This window comes from Astyanax mexicanus, chromosome 25 (assembly GCF_023375975.1).
Source record: "Astyanax mexicanus isolate ESR-SI-001 chromosome 25, AstMex3_surface, whole genome shotgun sequence".
Classification (NCBI taxonomy): Eukaryota; Metazoa; Chordata; class Actinopteri; order Characiformes; family Acestrorhamphidae; genus Astyanax; species Astyanax mexicanus.
Window position 1 is genome coordinate 13,628,265 of NC_064432.1, and position 14,859 is coordinate 13,643,123.

Genomic DNA, 14,859 nt, shown 5'->3' on the forward strand with positions numbered 1-14,859 from the left:
CTGTGTGTTTTTATAGAGAACAGCGTCTGAATGAGCTCCGTATCTCACCTCGCGCGCCACATTTTATTTAGAATGCAGGCGATTGGACTTTGAGTTTCTTGCACTGCAAAACCTCCGTCAACGGCTAGTAAAGTTCAAAATAAACCCTGTCAAAATGAACTAGTTCTCAATAGTGGACCAGGTCCTCCTATTACTAACCCCCGCTCTACAAAATACGGCTCTACAAAATAAGGCGGGGCTAGGGGAGGGGGAGTGTGTTTAGTGAGGCAGGGAGGCGGGGCTAGGGGAGGGGAAGTGTGTTTAGTGAGGCAGGGAGGCGGGGCTAGGGGAGGGGAAGTGTGTTTAGTGAGGGAGAGAGGTGGGGCTAGATGAGGGGGGCGGGTGTTTAGTGAGGGAGGGAGGCGGGGCTAGGGGAGGGGGAGTGTGTTTAGTGAGGGAGGGAGGTGGGGCTAGGGGAGGGGGAGTGTGTTTAGTGAGGGAGGGAGGCGGGGCTAGGGGAGGGGGAGTGTGTTTAGTGAGGGAGGGAGGCGGGGCTAGGGGAGGGGGAGTGTGTTTAGTGAGGCAGGGAGGCGGGGCTAGGGGAGGGGAAGTGTGTTTAGTGAGGGAGAGAGGTGGGGCTAGATGAGGGGGGGGGGTGTTTAGTGAGGGAGGGAGGCGGGGCTAGGGGAGGGGGAGTGTGTTTAGTGAGGGAGGGAGGCGGGGCTAGGGGAGGGGGAGTGTGTTTAGTGAGGCAGGGAGGCGGGGCTAGGGGAGGGGGAGTGTTTAGTGAGGGAGGGAGGTGGGGCTAGGGGAGGGGGAGTGTGTTTAGTGAGGGAGGGGGCGGGGCTAGGGGAGGGGGAGTGTGTTTAGTGAGGGAGGGGGCGGGGCTAGGTGAGGCTGAGAGACAGCGGGAGAACTGGCGGGGCTCACTGTAACGCAGCGTAGTCTATATCGATATAAACGATATTGTCTCGTCTTATATCGCATATAAAAATATATCGTTATTTTTTAAATCTCGATATATCGCCCAGCCCTAACCTGCACCAACACCACGGAAATCTTTTAATATAATAAAAAAATTTATTAATTAATAAAAATATAAAAAAAGAATGATACCCACCAATCAGAACACAGGACGGTACTGATTTAAACATTTATTAATATGTTACATTTTCCAAAATAACAAGAAATAGTGCAAAATTATTTTATAAACAAATCAAAAACAAATGTTAATTTCTTCATATAATTAGAAAAACATATCCACGATTCTAAATAAACATCAGTGATGTTTATGAGGCTCCTCATTTAAAAAATGACCAAAGTAAAACTACAACCAACATTATTTCACATTATTCAGTATAAAACAACGTCTGATATCAAATCCAGATATCAATTACTGTACAATAAAGTGCTCCTCTGAGTTTATACACACAATCCAAACATGCCTTATCTTCCACACAGTCTCTTTAAGGAATAAGACATTTTACGTAATTTTGTTTTCTGGGAATAAAGACTTCAATAAATTTAACTGATGTGCCTAAAACATCTGTAATGGCAGGATCATACTAAATGTTCTTATATTAATACATAATATTGTGAATTAACGTAAATTATTGATCTAATGATATAAAACAAAGACCATGAACTCATTTTCATTGTAAAGTGTATTTCCTGGCTTTTCCCTCTATTGTAGGTTATTTTAAAAGTACCCAATCCATGTCCTGGAAAACAAATCTGGAAAGTTTAGATCCAACACACTTGCCTCAGAAACTTACTTTTGCTATTTTTTACCGCTAAATAAATGAAATATAACCTTAAAATAAACTACAACGGTAAAATTGTACAGTATTAACTATTAAATATCTCAGAATACAAACCAACAAAACACAACTTTACCTCAGCAATGCAATTCTAACCATAAACGTACCTCAGCAATGCTATTCTAATCATGAATCTACCTCAGCAGTGCTATTCTGATCATGAATCTACCTCAGCAATGCTATTCTAATCATGAATCTACCTCAGCAGTGCTATTCTGATCATAAATCTACCTCAGCAATGCTATTCTAATCATAAAAGTACCTCAGTAGTGCTATTCTAATCATGAATCTACCAAAGGAGTGCTATTTTAATTATAAATTTACCTTAGCAGCACTATTCTAATCATAAATTCACCTCATAGTGCTATTCTGATCATGAATCTACCTCAGCAGTGCTATTCCAATCATTAATCTACCTCAGCAGTGCTATTCTAATCATAAATTCGATCTCCACAGTGCTATTCCAATCATGAATCTACCTTAGCAGTACTATTCTGATCATGAATCTACCTCAGAAGGGCTATGCCAATCATAAATGTACCTTAGCAGTGCTATTCTAATCATAATCTTCCTCAGCAGTGCTTTTCTGATTATGAATCTTCCTCAGCACTGCTATTCTGATCATGAATCTACCTCAGGAGTGCTATTCTAATCATATATGTTCTCAGGACCACTACCCTAGTCACATGTGAGTGAGTGAACTTTACAAAAAGAAAGGCAGCCAATCTTTACGCCAACAAAGAAATGCTAATAAGGGCTAATTATGTAAGTTCTCACTCACCTGCTCATAGCCCTGTACAGTTTATATATTATAACTGGAAGACAGAAAGTTTCTGAACACGGCAAAAGTTTGTGAAGGTAGTAAATGGATATAAAGTGTGACGAGTCATGCACCAAAAAACAAACGTTTTGGAGATTTTTGGTTTAATATTTTTGGTTGCCAAATATTTGGTGCATCCTTAGCTAGACCTAAACTCTGCAGAGGGGCTGATTTCCAGGACCAGAATTGAGCAACCCCAGGCACCCCAGGCAAACTCTCAAAAAACACAGTTCTATTCTGAAGAAAAGAACAAATGGTAACACTTTACAATAGGGGTGCATTAATTAACAGTACTTAAAACAGAACGCCTTAATTATTTATTATGTACAACATTTTTAAGCATTACATTTACTTTATTTATACTTTATTAGGTGTTGACTAACTAACATGAATGAATGCATTAGTTACCATGAATAAGACATGAGGTAATACATTAACAATGCTTAGCTAATGTAAATTAAACACAGAACTACAGCATTAATTAATGTTACTTTCACATTAACTAACGTTAGAACTAAAGCATTTGTTAAGATGAACAATAAATCATACACTTCATTAATAATTAAGTTAATTACTGTTTGGTAAACAAGTAACAACTGCTCTTCTTGTTATTTGCTTATATGCTGCAGCTATGCATGCAGTCATTGTTAAATATGTATTCATTAAATATTAGTTATAAATATATTTGGTTGTGATAACACTTATGCAGTGGTTATGCAGTCACTTGTTTTATTTACTGATGTCAGTTAACTAATATGATAATATATATTTTACACTTTTACTTCTATTGGAAATACATCATGATGAAATGAAGCATAAGCACCATCCAGACTAATATTTACTTAATATAAATATTTAACGATTACTGTATGCATAACTGCAGTACACAAGCAAATGACAAGAAGTTGGGCTAATGCAGTTGTTACTTGTTTACCCTACATTAGTAAAGTATATGATAATAAAGTAAATTATTTATTGTTCATCTAAACAAATGATTCACTTGTAATGTAAAAGTAACATTGATTAATGCTGCTTTTCCATGTCTAATAACATTATCCAAGCAATGTTAGTGTATTACCTCATGTCTTATTCATGGTAATTACATCATATTAGTTAGTCAACACTTAATGTAAAGTGTTACCCATTTTGGTAATGTTTAATAACGTCTACAAATACTTTTTTGCCATACCATTTTTTTGCAATGTTTATTTCAACCGTTAAGTTCTATTAATTGTAACCCTTATAGTAAAGTGTATAAACTGAATAAACGTTCTGAGTTTGGAAGTGGTTAGATTCATAACACATTCATTACAGAGTTAGACAGCAATCAGAGCACCAGCTACACCCTTATCTCTGCTTCCACAGAGATATCTCCAGGCAGCGGCGCCACCTTGGGGAAACTGCCCACGCCGGTCTCTGAAACCACAGGCGAGGCATTAGGAGTCCTCAGAGTCAGGAGGGAAAGGGAAGGGGAGAAGCTGGGGGTCATGACTGAAGGCGTTAGTCCCGTGTTTCTTGCTAAAGGTGAGTAAGCATACTTGGGGTAGGAGGGCTTTCTTCCCAGGGATACTATTCTCTGAGGCATCCGAGGAGGTACGGCGCGAATGCCTGGCTGTGCCACCCCTGTGATGAGCGGAGGCGGGCGCAGGAGGCTGTGGAACTCTGCAGGCCCTGCTGGTTTATCGCCGGCTTCCTCGTCAGGAAGCATGCCAATGTCAGTAAAGACAGATGCCAACGGTTGAAATCGAGGTTCCCAATTGAGGAGGTGGTCCCAGCTGTAGCTTCCACGCAACTGCTCCTCTGGGCAGATCAGATTGGTGAGGGAGCCTTCGATGGAATCCTGGTGGTCTGGCAAAGGCATGCAGCATCTCATAATCTCCTCCATCTCCCTCATGTTGACCACGCGAGGTAGCATCCCTTCACCCCCGCCTTCTTCCTTGAAGGTATGAAGGCTCTCAGCACTGGCCATTTCCACCATATGGCCTGCACCCAGATTAGCCCCAGCGACTACATGTGCATCAACAGAGTGGCAGGAAAGCTGATCTGAATCGATAGGGATTCCAGTGTCTGGCTCAAGCATCACTGCGGCAGGTTGCTTCATGCGCTGGTACTCGTTAATCATCTTAATCTCCTGGTCCTCGGCAGTCTCACCTTCTGCTGAGCCTCGACCGCTTGAGCCGGAGCTTCTCAAGGGGTTAGAAATGTCCCTCTTCGCTCGCATGTCCAAAGGGGCGTGCAGATCTTGAAGATTTATAGCGCTTATGCCGTTTTGAGGATAGCTGCCCAATCGCCCAAAGTTTCCTGTGCCGTGGTTTAGATTTGCAGCTAATGAAGCTGCTTTCTTCAGAGCGTTCTCCTTGGTCTTGTACCTCAACACTAGAGCAACAAAACTTATCAAAAGCAGAAGGAATACCGTTAAGGAGACACTAAGGCTGACCGTCTGCACACTGAGAGACGTACCAGTTAGTGCCTCAGCAGAGTTGGAAATGTTGACAATGACACGACAGGCTGTTGATCTGGAATCAAGCTTTGGACTGCTGGCCAGAATCGACAAGTCTTCAACTTCTTCATTTAAAGCAGAGCCTTTTCTTCGGTAGACAGGGTTTGAGATATAAACGCTGCCAGTAGTTTTGTTGATGTTGAAAAAGGGAGACAGATTGACTAAAGAATACTGTACAATCCCGTCCAGACCCCCATCATGATCCATGGCCATCACATGTCCAACACTTTCACCAATTCTGGCATTGTCTGGCAAAGCAAACTGGTAGACCTTTTGAGTGAAGACAGGACTGAACTCATCCATGCCTTCAATATCGACCTGAACCTTCACCGTAGCCGTCTGATCTCCTTTATCCCGAGCTTCTACGAGAAAACAGTATTCACTGTCTCGTTCATAGTCAAAGGTTTGCCTTGTATGAATGTCTCCAGTGAGAGGGTCAATTGCAAAAGCTTCCTTTCTGTCCGGGTTTCCACTGCCGTAGTCCATGAAACAAGAGGTTAGGATTGAATAAGTCAACAGGCCAAACGTTCCTGCGTCCTGATCGACAGCGTGGACCATGCACACTGGGGTAAACGCAGGTAGGTTTTCTGCAACCGAGCAGTTGATGGTTGAGAACATGAAGAAAGGAGAATTATCATTCTCATCGAGCACTGTGATGAAGATGACTGCAAAGGATACCTTCCTGTCGCCTGGAACGCCTCCATCTGAAGCTTGGACTGTTAAAATATGTTTCGTATCTTCTTCATAATCCAGAGTGTCACTGACCTCCAGAGAACCTGTTTGAGGGTCCAGCCTGAACAGACCCTTGCTGTTCCCAGAGATTATATTGTATTGTACAGTGCCGTTCGCCCCAAGATCAAGATCTTGAGCAGAGACCAGGACCAGGATGGTGCCAACCAGACTGTTCTCACTGGCTTGTGCATGGTATTCTGAGCTGTTGAAAACAGGCTCGTGGTCGTTGACATCGAGTACAAAGACCGATACTGTAGCTGAGCTGTTGAGCGGAGGAACTCCTCTGTCCGTCACCGTAACGGTTAACGAGTACACCTCTGTGATCTCTCGGTCCAAACCAGCACAGAGAATCAAATAACCCACAGTCCTTTGCAGGGTCTCTGATGGCACACTGACGACCTCAACGCAGAATCGCCTCTGCTCGTTTCCCGCGGTGATGGTGTAATCCAGATGGGTGTTTTGGTCTGAGTAATCCTGGTCCTCAGCCTGCAGGGTAAGGAGTAAGCTCCCAGCAGGTGTGTCTTCACCAACGCTCACCTGGTACGAGTTGTTCTGGAAGAACGGCGCATGATCATTGCAGTCCTCCACCAGTACGTCCACAGACGTAATACTAGAGAGCGAGGGGTCTCCACTATCCCGAGCTTCCACCAGAAGTCTGATCACGTGGTGATCACTGGTGACGTACTTCAGAGGTTTGCTGGTATATATAGAACCTGGACAGACAAACAGATTTTAAAAAAGAAGCGTGCTATGTTACATAGTATACAGAAGCAGTCAAAAGTTTGGACAACTTCTCATTCTCAAAAATAGTGAAGTGATCTATTAGACTATGAAGAAACACATAATGAATCATGTAGTAACTTTAAAGTGTTAAACAAACCAAAATACTCTGTGAAGAAGCTTTTAGGTGCTCTTATCCGGGGAGCTGTTTACTTGTGGTTTCTGAGGCTGGTAACTCTGATGAACTTATCCTGTACAACAGAGGAAACTTTTGCTCTTCCTTTCCTGGGGCGGTCCTGATGAGTGCCAGTTTCATCAGTATAATGCTTTTGAATGTCTTCACGGTGACTACACTTTCATGAATAGATTTGGATTGTATTAGAACATTACTCAAATATTCACTATTCACTGTATACCTGTAACTCTACCTCTTCACTACTTGATGCTCTCAAACACATTAAGAGACAAGAAATTCAAGTCATTAACTCTTGATGAGTTCAGCACAGCTGTTAACTGAAAGCCTGAATTCCAGGTGATTCTACCTCAAAACCGACTGAGAAAATCTAAGGATCTGAGCAAGAGGTGCTTCTTTCAAGAATGTAAAATATAAAACGTATTCTGGTTTGTTTAACACTTTTTTGTTTAGTAAACAATGTTTGGATGAGTTTAGTATTAATGTACAATGCAGAACATTTTAAAATAACAATAAAAAACACCGAATTTATGGTGTACCCTTTTGTTGCCTGGTACTCTATTTAAAAAAGAGACCATTTTATGCATCCCTATCTTTAAAAGCATTACCATTTTCAGCATCAACGTAGAAGCCTTTCATTAGTGAAGAAAGCAGCCTGTAGGAGATCTTCCCGTTCAGTCCAGAGTCTCTGTCTGTAGCTGAAACGGCTACAACAAATGAATCTGCAGACGTCAGCTCAGATAACGACACCTACAGACAAACAGAAATATAACATGTGGAAAAAATAAATATTACAATTATATTCTACACTGTGAGAACACAATGGGCCCTATTGTACACCCTGTACAGGTTGCTATCTTTCACCCCGTAAACAGTCTATCTTCACATCTTGCTCCCAGGTTTAAGAATATATCTACACTGATGGGCGTGGTGGTCTGGAAGTGAGGTGTGTTCAGGTACATTTCTGGCGTGTTTTTTATCTTGGTAACAGAAAATACAGGTGCTTTACTGACTGATTACAGTTATACTGACAGTCAGCCACCCAATCCTATCTTAGCCATGCAGTTTATGTATGTGTGTAACCGCAACTCATTACACACATAAATGCTCTGTATTGTGCAAATCTAGCTGTTATATCAACAATAAACAGAATACTAAATAAAATAACATTGCTGTTCCCTTACAATGAGCTGCTGGCGTACCTTTACAGCTCATTCTCCTCTGCTGAGACACACACAGCGCCATGCTGTTAAGATACGAATGCGCCAAAGTCAGAGCTCACAACTGGTACACTGATAAGTCACTAGCTGCACAAAGAGAATCTCATTGGCTAATTTTTATCTATTAATCACTCTCTGGGCATTTGCCAGCTTATATCTCTTCACTGATCTCACTTAATAATAATGCATATCAGACTCGCTCCAGCAGCATGATCACCTGTAAGGTACCAAGAGTTTTTAGTGAACTGGGGAATTCTGCTTTTAGCTACAGAGAGCAGCACCAGCGAGCTGAAATTATTCACTACAGGAATCACTGAAGCTCAGCTGGGATCACTGAACCATTTTAAACTTTTAGTTTCTAATCACCATCAGAAAGCCTGCGAGTGTTTTAAATGATTTTTTAGTAGTTTATCTTTTTTTCTTATTTTATTTATATTTTTATTATAATTTTTTTTCTTCATTTATTTTAATTATTTTTTGTTTATTATTACTTTTATTTTTTTATTTCATTTTAATGTTTTATATTTTCATTCTTGTTCTTAGTTCTATTATTCATTTAATCACTTATCATTTTTAACATTTTACTTTACTTTTACTATTATCTATTTACTTATTTTATATTTTATACACTTTTTACTTTTTGGGTCAAATTTGTTTTGTTTTTTATGGTATTTTAGAAATTTCTGTTTTACATATATATTTTTATTAAATGTTGATTTAAAATTAGTACTTTTTTATTTTATTTTATTATTTTTTACTATTTTATTTCTTATTATGTCTAAATTATTATAAATGTTGTTAAATCCCTTTGATTTTGTAAAGGCTCGGCAACATTGTAAATGAGGATCACCCTCAATGTTTTTTACCGAGTTAAAATAAAGGTGATTGATTGATAATAATTTTACGTTACGACCAAAACACACCCATGATTAATAAGAGAATAAGCACATGTACATTAGTACAAACTCTAATAAATTAAGTCTGGTTTACGTAAATTTGGATATTTCCAAACATTACTCGTCTATTTTGGCATAGGTGAACATTTGTGTTCACATATACATTCAAACTGAGATCTTTGGGTTAAACCAACTCACTAATATTGGTTGATTGCCATTGACTTCTTTTCTATTGGTTCCTTTTTTTCATGGTTTTGGCACAATCTATTTGCATACTGTGTTTGTGCTAAGTTTCTGTCACTCACCATCAGTGTGTAGTCATTCCCCCTTGGGCTACTTTAGGTAAACTTGCACAGTAGACACAGTGGCTTGCAAAAGTATTCATACCCCTTGAACTTTTTCAGATTTTGTCATCTAACAACCACATATTTAAATGTATTTTATTGAGATTTTATTAAGTGATAGGCCAACACAAAGTAGCACATAATTGTGAAGTGGAATAAAAAATTAACATGGACTTCATTATTTTAATCAAATAAAAATCTGAAAGCTGTGACGTGCAAAATTATTCAGCCCCCTTTTACTCTAAAACCCCTAAATAAAATCCAGTGCAATCAATCGCCTTCAGAAGTCACTTAACTAGTTAATAGAGTCCAGCTGAGTTGATGGATGGAAGATGGATGGAGATAAACAAATAATGGACAATTCTGGAAGAAGAAAAGCTGTTGGAGGCTGTAAAAGACTTAAGACCTTCCAGCAAGACAATGACCCTAAACATACAGCCAGAGCTACAGTGAAATGATTTAGATCAGAGAATATTTATGTGTTAGAATGATCCAGTTAAAGTCCTAAAGACCTAAATCCCATTGATCCTCTGTAGAGAGACATGAAAACTGCTGTTCACAGACGCTCTCCATCCAACCTGACTGATCTTCAGCTGCTTTATAAAGAAGAACGGAGAAAAAATCTCACTCTCTAGATGATCAAAGCTGGTAAAGACAAACTCTAAAACACCTGCAGCTGTAACTGCAGCTAAAATTTGATAAAAAATCATAATTTTTGTTCCACTTCAGAATTATGGGCTTTTTGGTGTTGGTCCATCACTTAAAATCTCAATAAAATACAAATTTTATGGTTGTAAGAAGACAAAAAGTAAAAAAACAGATGAATGTGGAGTAAATCTAAGAGTCTAACCTGGTAGAACTCCAGAGAGAAGATGGGGGCGTTATCGTTCACATCCAGAACTTGGACGGTGAGCTCCGCCTCTGTCTGATGGATGGAGTCTGAAGCTCTGATCCTCAGGGTGTGGAGAACCTGCTCCTCGTAATCCAGAGTCCTGGTTGTGGTGATGACCCCGGAGTAACGGTCGATGGCGAAGCTCCCGTCTTCTTCTCCATGTCCTGCTAGGCTGTAGATGATGGCTGAGTTGAGGTCCACATCGTTGGCCATGATTTGAGTGACCATGTGACCAGCTGGAAGATCTGAGTGTTTAAAAAGGAGAAGAGAATAAATCAACTTTATATATTAGACTTTTATAATTCAAACACACTGTAAAAAAAAGTTCACTGTAATTTTTTTGCGGAGAAATATTATAATTCAAACTGTAATTAACTGTAAACAAGTCACAGAGTATTACAGCTTTTAAAGTGCGTTTTGGCATGAATTAATACATCATAATACTGTAATTATTCTTTACAATAATCTTATGTACTTTAATTGCCAGTGAAGTACTATGAACTTATAGCTAACTATACACTAAATAATTAAAATGAACAGGGAAAGTTAATGCATTGCAGTTTTTAGCCAGCTTAAAGTCAAACTTTACAGTAAAGAAAATGGTAACTTGCTTTTACAGCCTACAACACTGTGGCCAGCCAATTAAACTTTATTTAAAATGTTTAAGCCCATTATGCAAATAAAGGATGACAGGAACCAATAGGAAATCTCTGTGTGACGTACATGTTACATTTTTATATTTTTAGTGTGTCTCAGCTATTCATTTTAGGACAATATTTAGTAGTGTCAGTCAATAAAAAACAATATTCTGTGATTAACTGCAAGCTCCACTAGGTAGGATTGAGATTTTGTGCTGGTGGGCTCCCCCTACAGTTGCAGAGGTTAATAAATGTATACAGCACTGTCGTAAACCCCCCCTCCGTCTCCAACATAATATTGTGGATTACATGTTTTATATATATATATAATTTGTTTCACATATATACAGTAGACTGTTATGTACTACATAAACAGTGGAAAATCCACCTGCATGTAAGCTTTTCCATCAGAAAGTAAAAAGCACACGAAAATAATTACAATCATCAATTATCAATCATCAATTTGTCTCTTTTAGCATGAAATGTTTACTTTATTGTAATCACGACTGAAACAAGACATTTCTTCTGCAACTGATAAAACAGCGTGTTTTAAACAGAGTAGCACTGTTAGCCCTCACCACCAAACAAGCCCAGCATGAAATAATATTAAAACAAAAACACAGTATCAGTAAAATCAGCTTTTACAAGCCCCAGACTACAATGTATATTTCAGTTTGGGGCAAACTACTGCAAGCTAAGCTATATTTTACACTTAACATGATAAATTTACACATTTAACCCGATTGCTAATGCTAATCGCAAATGCTTCCGCCTGCTAGCCTACAGCTTTAGCAGTTAAAACAAACACTTTAACTCAACTTATACCTCACATATTTACACTCTGGTTGTTTTAATAACCTTTTAACTCTCTTATTAACATTTTAAGCTCCTTACAAAACAGAAATACCCACTGAATTACTTATAATCTGACTTTATCTGGAACTATCTGAACTCACAGCACAGACGAACAGCACAATGGACAAATCTTTTAAACGAATCTTTTTAGTGAACGGATTCTAATGATTCAGTTCATCTAAAAGAGCTGCTGTGCCCATCACTACTAGTTAGCTTCTGTAAAGAATTAACCAATTCCAAATAGTGGGTTTTTGTAGTCCTTGTAGAACTGTTAGAACTACATACAGGTCGGAAAGCAGGTCGCAATTCTCGAAAGAGGCGCAGTTCACGCAGCGTTGGTCGCGGCCGCCTAGGAAAACTCAGAGGACCCCGGCACAGACACAAGAGCACCGCTATTCCTCCTATTACACCTCAATGCAGCGCTGCAGTGAGTTTCAATGTGTAATGTGTGTTCACTTCTTTAAAAAGTTTAATAAACAAGGAAATCCTACCTAGTGTGTCTTTAAGACACAAGTTTTTAAAGTGGATATTTAAATGCAAACAAAAGAATAATGTAAAATATAATTATATTTATATCATTGGTGGTAATTAAAATACTATTTTGGTGTATACTTGTATGTTTGAGGGGAGATAAAGCCGTAATGTATGGCGCTGGAATAAAGAATGCATGATAAATTGAATATTTTTAACATATAAGCATATAACATATCAGCTTGGATGTCAGGATTTCTGAATTAGATCTTAATTATTTGATTATAAAATAATAAACCACACGAGCACATCAGAGTCTCCTCTGATTGGTCAGAGCTGTCTGGTGTGGGAGTAATTAAGTAAATATAGTAAGAAGATTCTGTGTTCCAGTGTGTTTATCTGTATATCTGTGCAGTACGAAGCTGATTTAACACAGAACACTGAAAATTTGCTGCTGCTCTTTTAAACACAGAGTTTTTAACGGGACGTGCAGCACAGATGTATTAAACAGAGTGTCCTGCCAGTGAATGCTGCTGATACCGTACCCAGTGTGTAAACAGCATGGAGCAGCAGAGACAGCATTTGATCATAGCAGTGTATTATCTGGCACATATATTTTAGATTAAACTGCACCTTATCAACAGTTTAGCTCAATTAAAAAATTGTATATTTGATAGCTGGGTCAGATCAAGACCAGATGATGTTCTTACCACAAGCAAACCGCACCAGGTGGAGTAAACTCTAACAAAAAAAAAAAAGTGGGATCAAACTGTTGCTGCAAATGCAACAAGTTCACTGTCTCTGAATGGATTAATAAACTAAATGAAGGTTTAGGAGGGTCTAGTTAAAGTCTGATTGAGATGCTGTGGATGATCTTAAACAGGATGTTTATACTAGAAAATCCTCCAATGTGTCTGAATTAAAATAATTCTGTAAAGAAGAGTGGAACTAAATTCCTCCACAGAGATGAGAAAGACTCGTTACCAGTTATTAGTAAAGCTGGATTACAGCTGTTGCCGCCAAGAGTGACACAACCGAGTTATTAAATTTAGGGGGCAAATACTTTTTTACACAGGGCTAGATTGGTTTGGATTTTTTTTCCTTTAATAAATAAAATCATCATTTAAAAAGTGTTTTTATATTTACCCAGGTTATCTTTGTCTAATATTAAAAGTTGTTAATAATCTGAAAAAGATTAGTATGACAAGAAAACTAAACAAAAGAAATCTGAAGAGGAGCAAATCCTTTTTCATGCCATTGTTTATTGTACATAAGAAATCTCTGAAAATATATGCAAATATATGTAGTACTCAGTTATCAAATAGTGGTCCTGGTAAACATGAGCAAAAGCTTTTATTGCTTTAGCAAAATGAATGACAGACAATACCTAAATTAATCATATATAGATATATAGATATACAGCTCTGGAAAAAATAAGACCACAAAAAATGATGAGTTTCTTTGATTTTACCAAATTGAAAACCTCTGAAATTTAGTCAAGAGGAAGATGGATGATCCCAAGCCATCAAACCAAACTGAACTGCTTGATTTTTTGCACCAGAAGTGCATACATAAAGTTTTCCAAAAGCAGTGTGTAAGACTGGTGGAGGAGAACATGCCAAGATGCATGAAATTAAAACTGTGATTAAAAACCAGGGTTATTCCACCAAATATTGATTTCTGAACTCTTAAAACTTTATGAATATGAACTTGTTTTCTTTGCATTATTTGAGGTCTGAAAGCTCTGCATCTTTTTTGTTATTTTAGCCATTTCACATTTTCTGCAAATAAATGCTCTAAATGACGATATTTTTATTTGGAACTTGGGAGAAATGTTCTCTGTAGTTTATAGAATAAAACAACAATCTTCATTTTACTCAAACATGAACCTATAAATAGCAAAATCAGAGAAACTGATTCAGAAACTGAAGAGCTCTCTTAATTTTTTACAAAGCTGTATATTTACCATGTCTCACCTTTTGCATCTTTTAGCAAAAAGCATTTAAAATATCAGAATGATATAAACAAATCAGAATCAGCTGCAGTTTCTATATCAGCACATCCTAAGTATAAAGGATTAAAGTAGGTAAAGAAAGAGTGTATTTACTTTCTGCCACCACTAGGGGCTCCACTGCTGGTATTGCTGGGCTGTTGTCGTTAACGTCCACAACCTGAACCCGAACAGTGCAGGACCCAGTGAGGGGGGGGCTTCCCGAGTCCTTTGCCTCAAGAACCAACCTGTCCAATCACATCACACAGTAAACACATAATACACATATACACACAATATATAGAACATATTTAATACATTTAATACATTTAATACGAGTGACTGACTGTTTCCCCTCTGTAGTGTAGAAACTGTCTGTGTTAAATCTCAGGTTTTAAACACTTAAAACACGAGCTTTAGGTATAGGAAGTCATTCTATAGCGAAGTCTATATTCTACATAGGTGTTATATCAATTTTGCTTTGTACAAGAATTCTACTTTGAATTTTATGGTCAGGTGAAAAATAAACATGATGCTTGCTCTAACAGCCTACAACATAAAGACCAGGCAGTTAATAATTATAATATACAGTCTACGATCTAGTTTACCTACAGCAGCCTGGAGGGAATGACTACACACTGATGGTGAGTGTCAAAATCTCCATTTGAACTTATATTCAACTCAAACTTAAAATGGTTGAGTAATGCCTGGAAATGCCTACATTTATGCAAAACAAACTTTATTTATTTGAGTTTGAATGGATTGTGGGTTACAGTGAGTAAAAGTATC

At 38.4% G+C, this 14,859-nt stretch overlaps 1 protein-coding gene and 1 long non-coding RNA gene across 2 annotated transcripts in view; both read right to left on the bottom strand.

The window, feature by feature from the left end:
* Positions 1 to 1,118: 1,118 nt before the first annotated feature.
* Positions 1,119 to 3,060, bottom strand: LOC125787812 (uncharacterized). The gene is made up of 2 exons (XR_007429563.1): positions 1,969 to 3,060; positions 1,119 to 1,937 (listed from the first exon to the last, which is right to left on the bottom strand). It is a non-coding gene; the product is annotated as an uncharacterized LOC125787812 (long non-coding RNA).
* An 11-nt stretch (positions 3,061 to 3,071) lies between these two features.
* The window catches only part of dchs2 (dachsous cadherin-related 2), a 90,848-nt gene continuing 79,060 nt past the window's right edge, over positions 3,072 to 14,859 (bottom strand). The window contains exons 19-22 of the mRNA XM_022667197.2: positions 14,188 to 14,318; positions 10,075 to 10,361; positions 7,373 to 7,514; positions 3,072 to 6,564 (exon numbers count right to left, since the gene is read on the bottom strand). Of these exons, the coding sequence (XP_022522918.2) occupies positions 3,959 to 6,564; positions 7,373 to 7,514; positions 10,075 to 10,361; positions 14,188 to 14,318 (3,166 nt within the window). The 3' untranslated portion in view covers positions 3,072 to 3,958. The remainder of the gene's footprint in view (positions 6,565 to 7,372; positions 7,515 to 10,074; positions 10,362 to 14,187; positions 14,319 to 14,859) is intronic.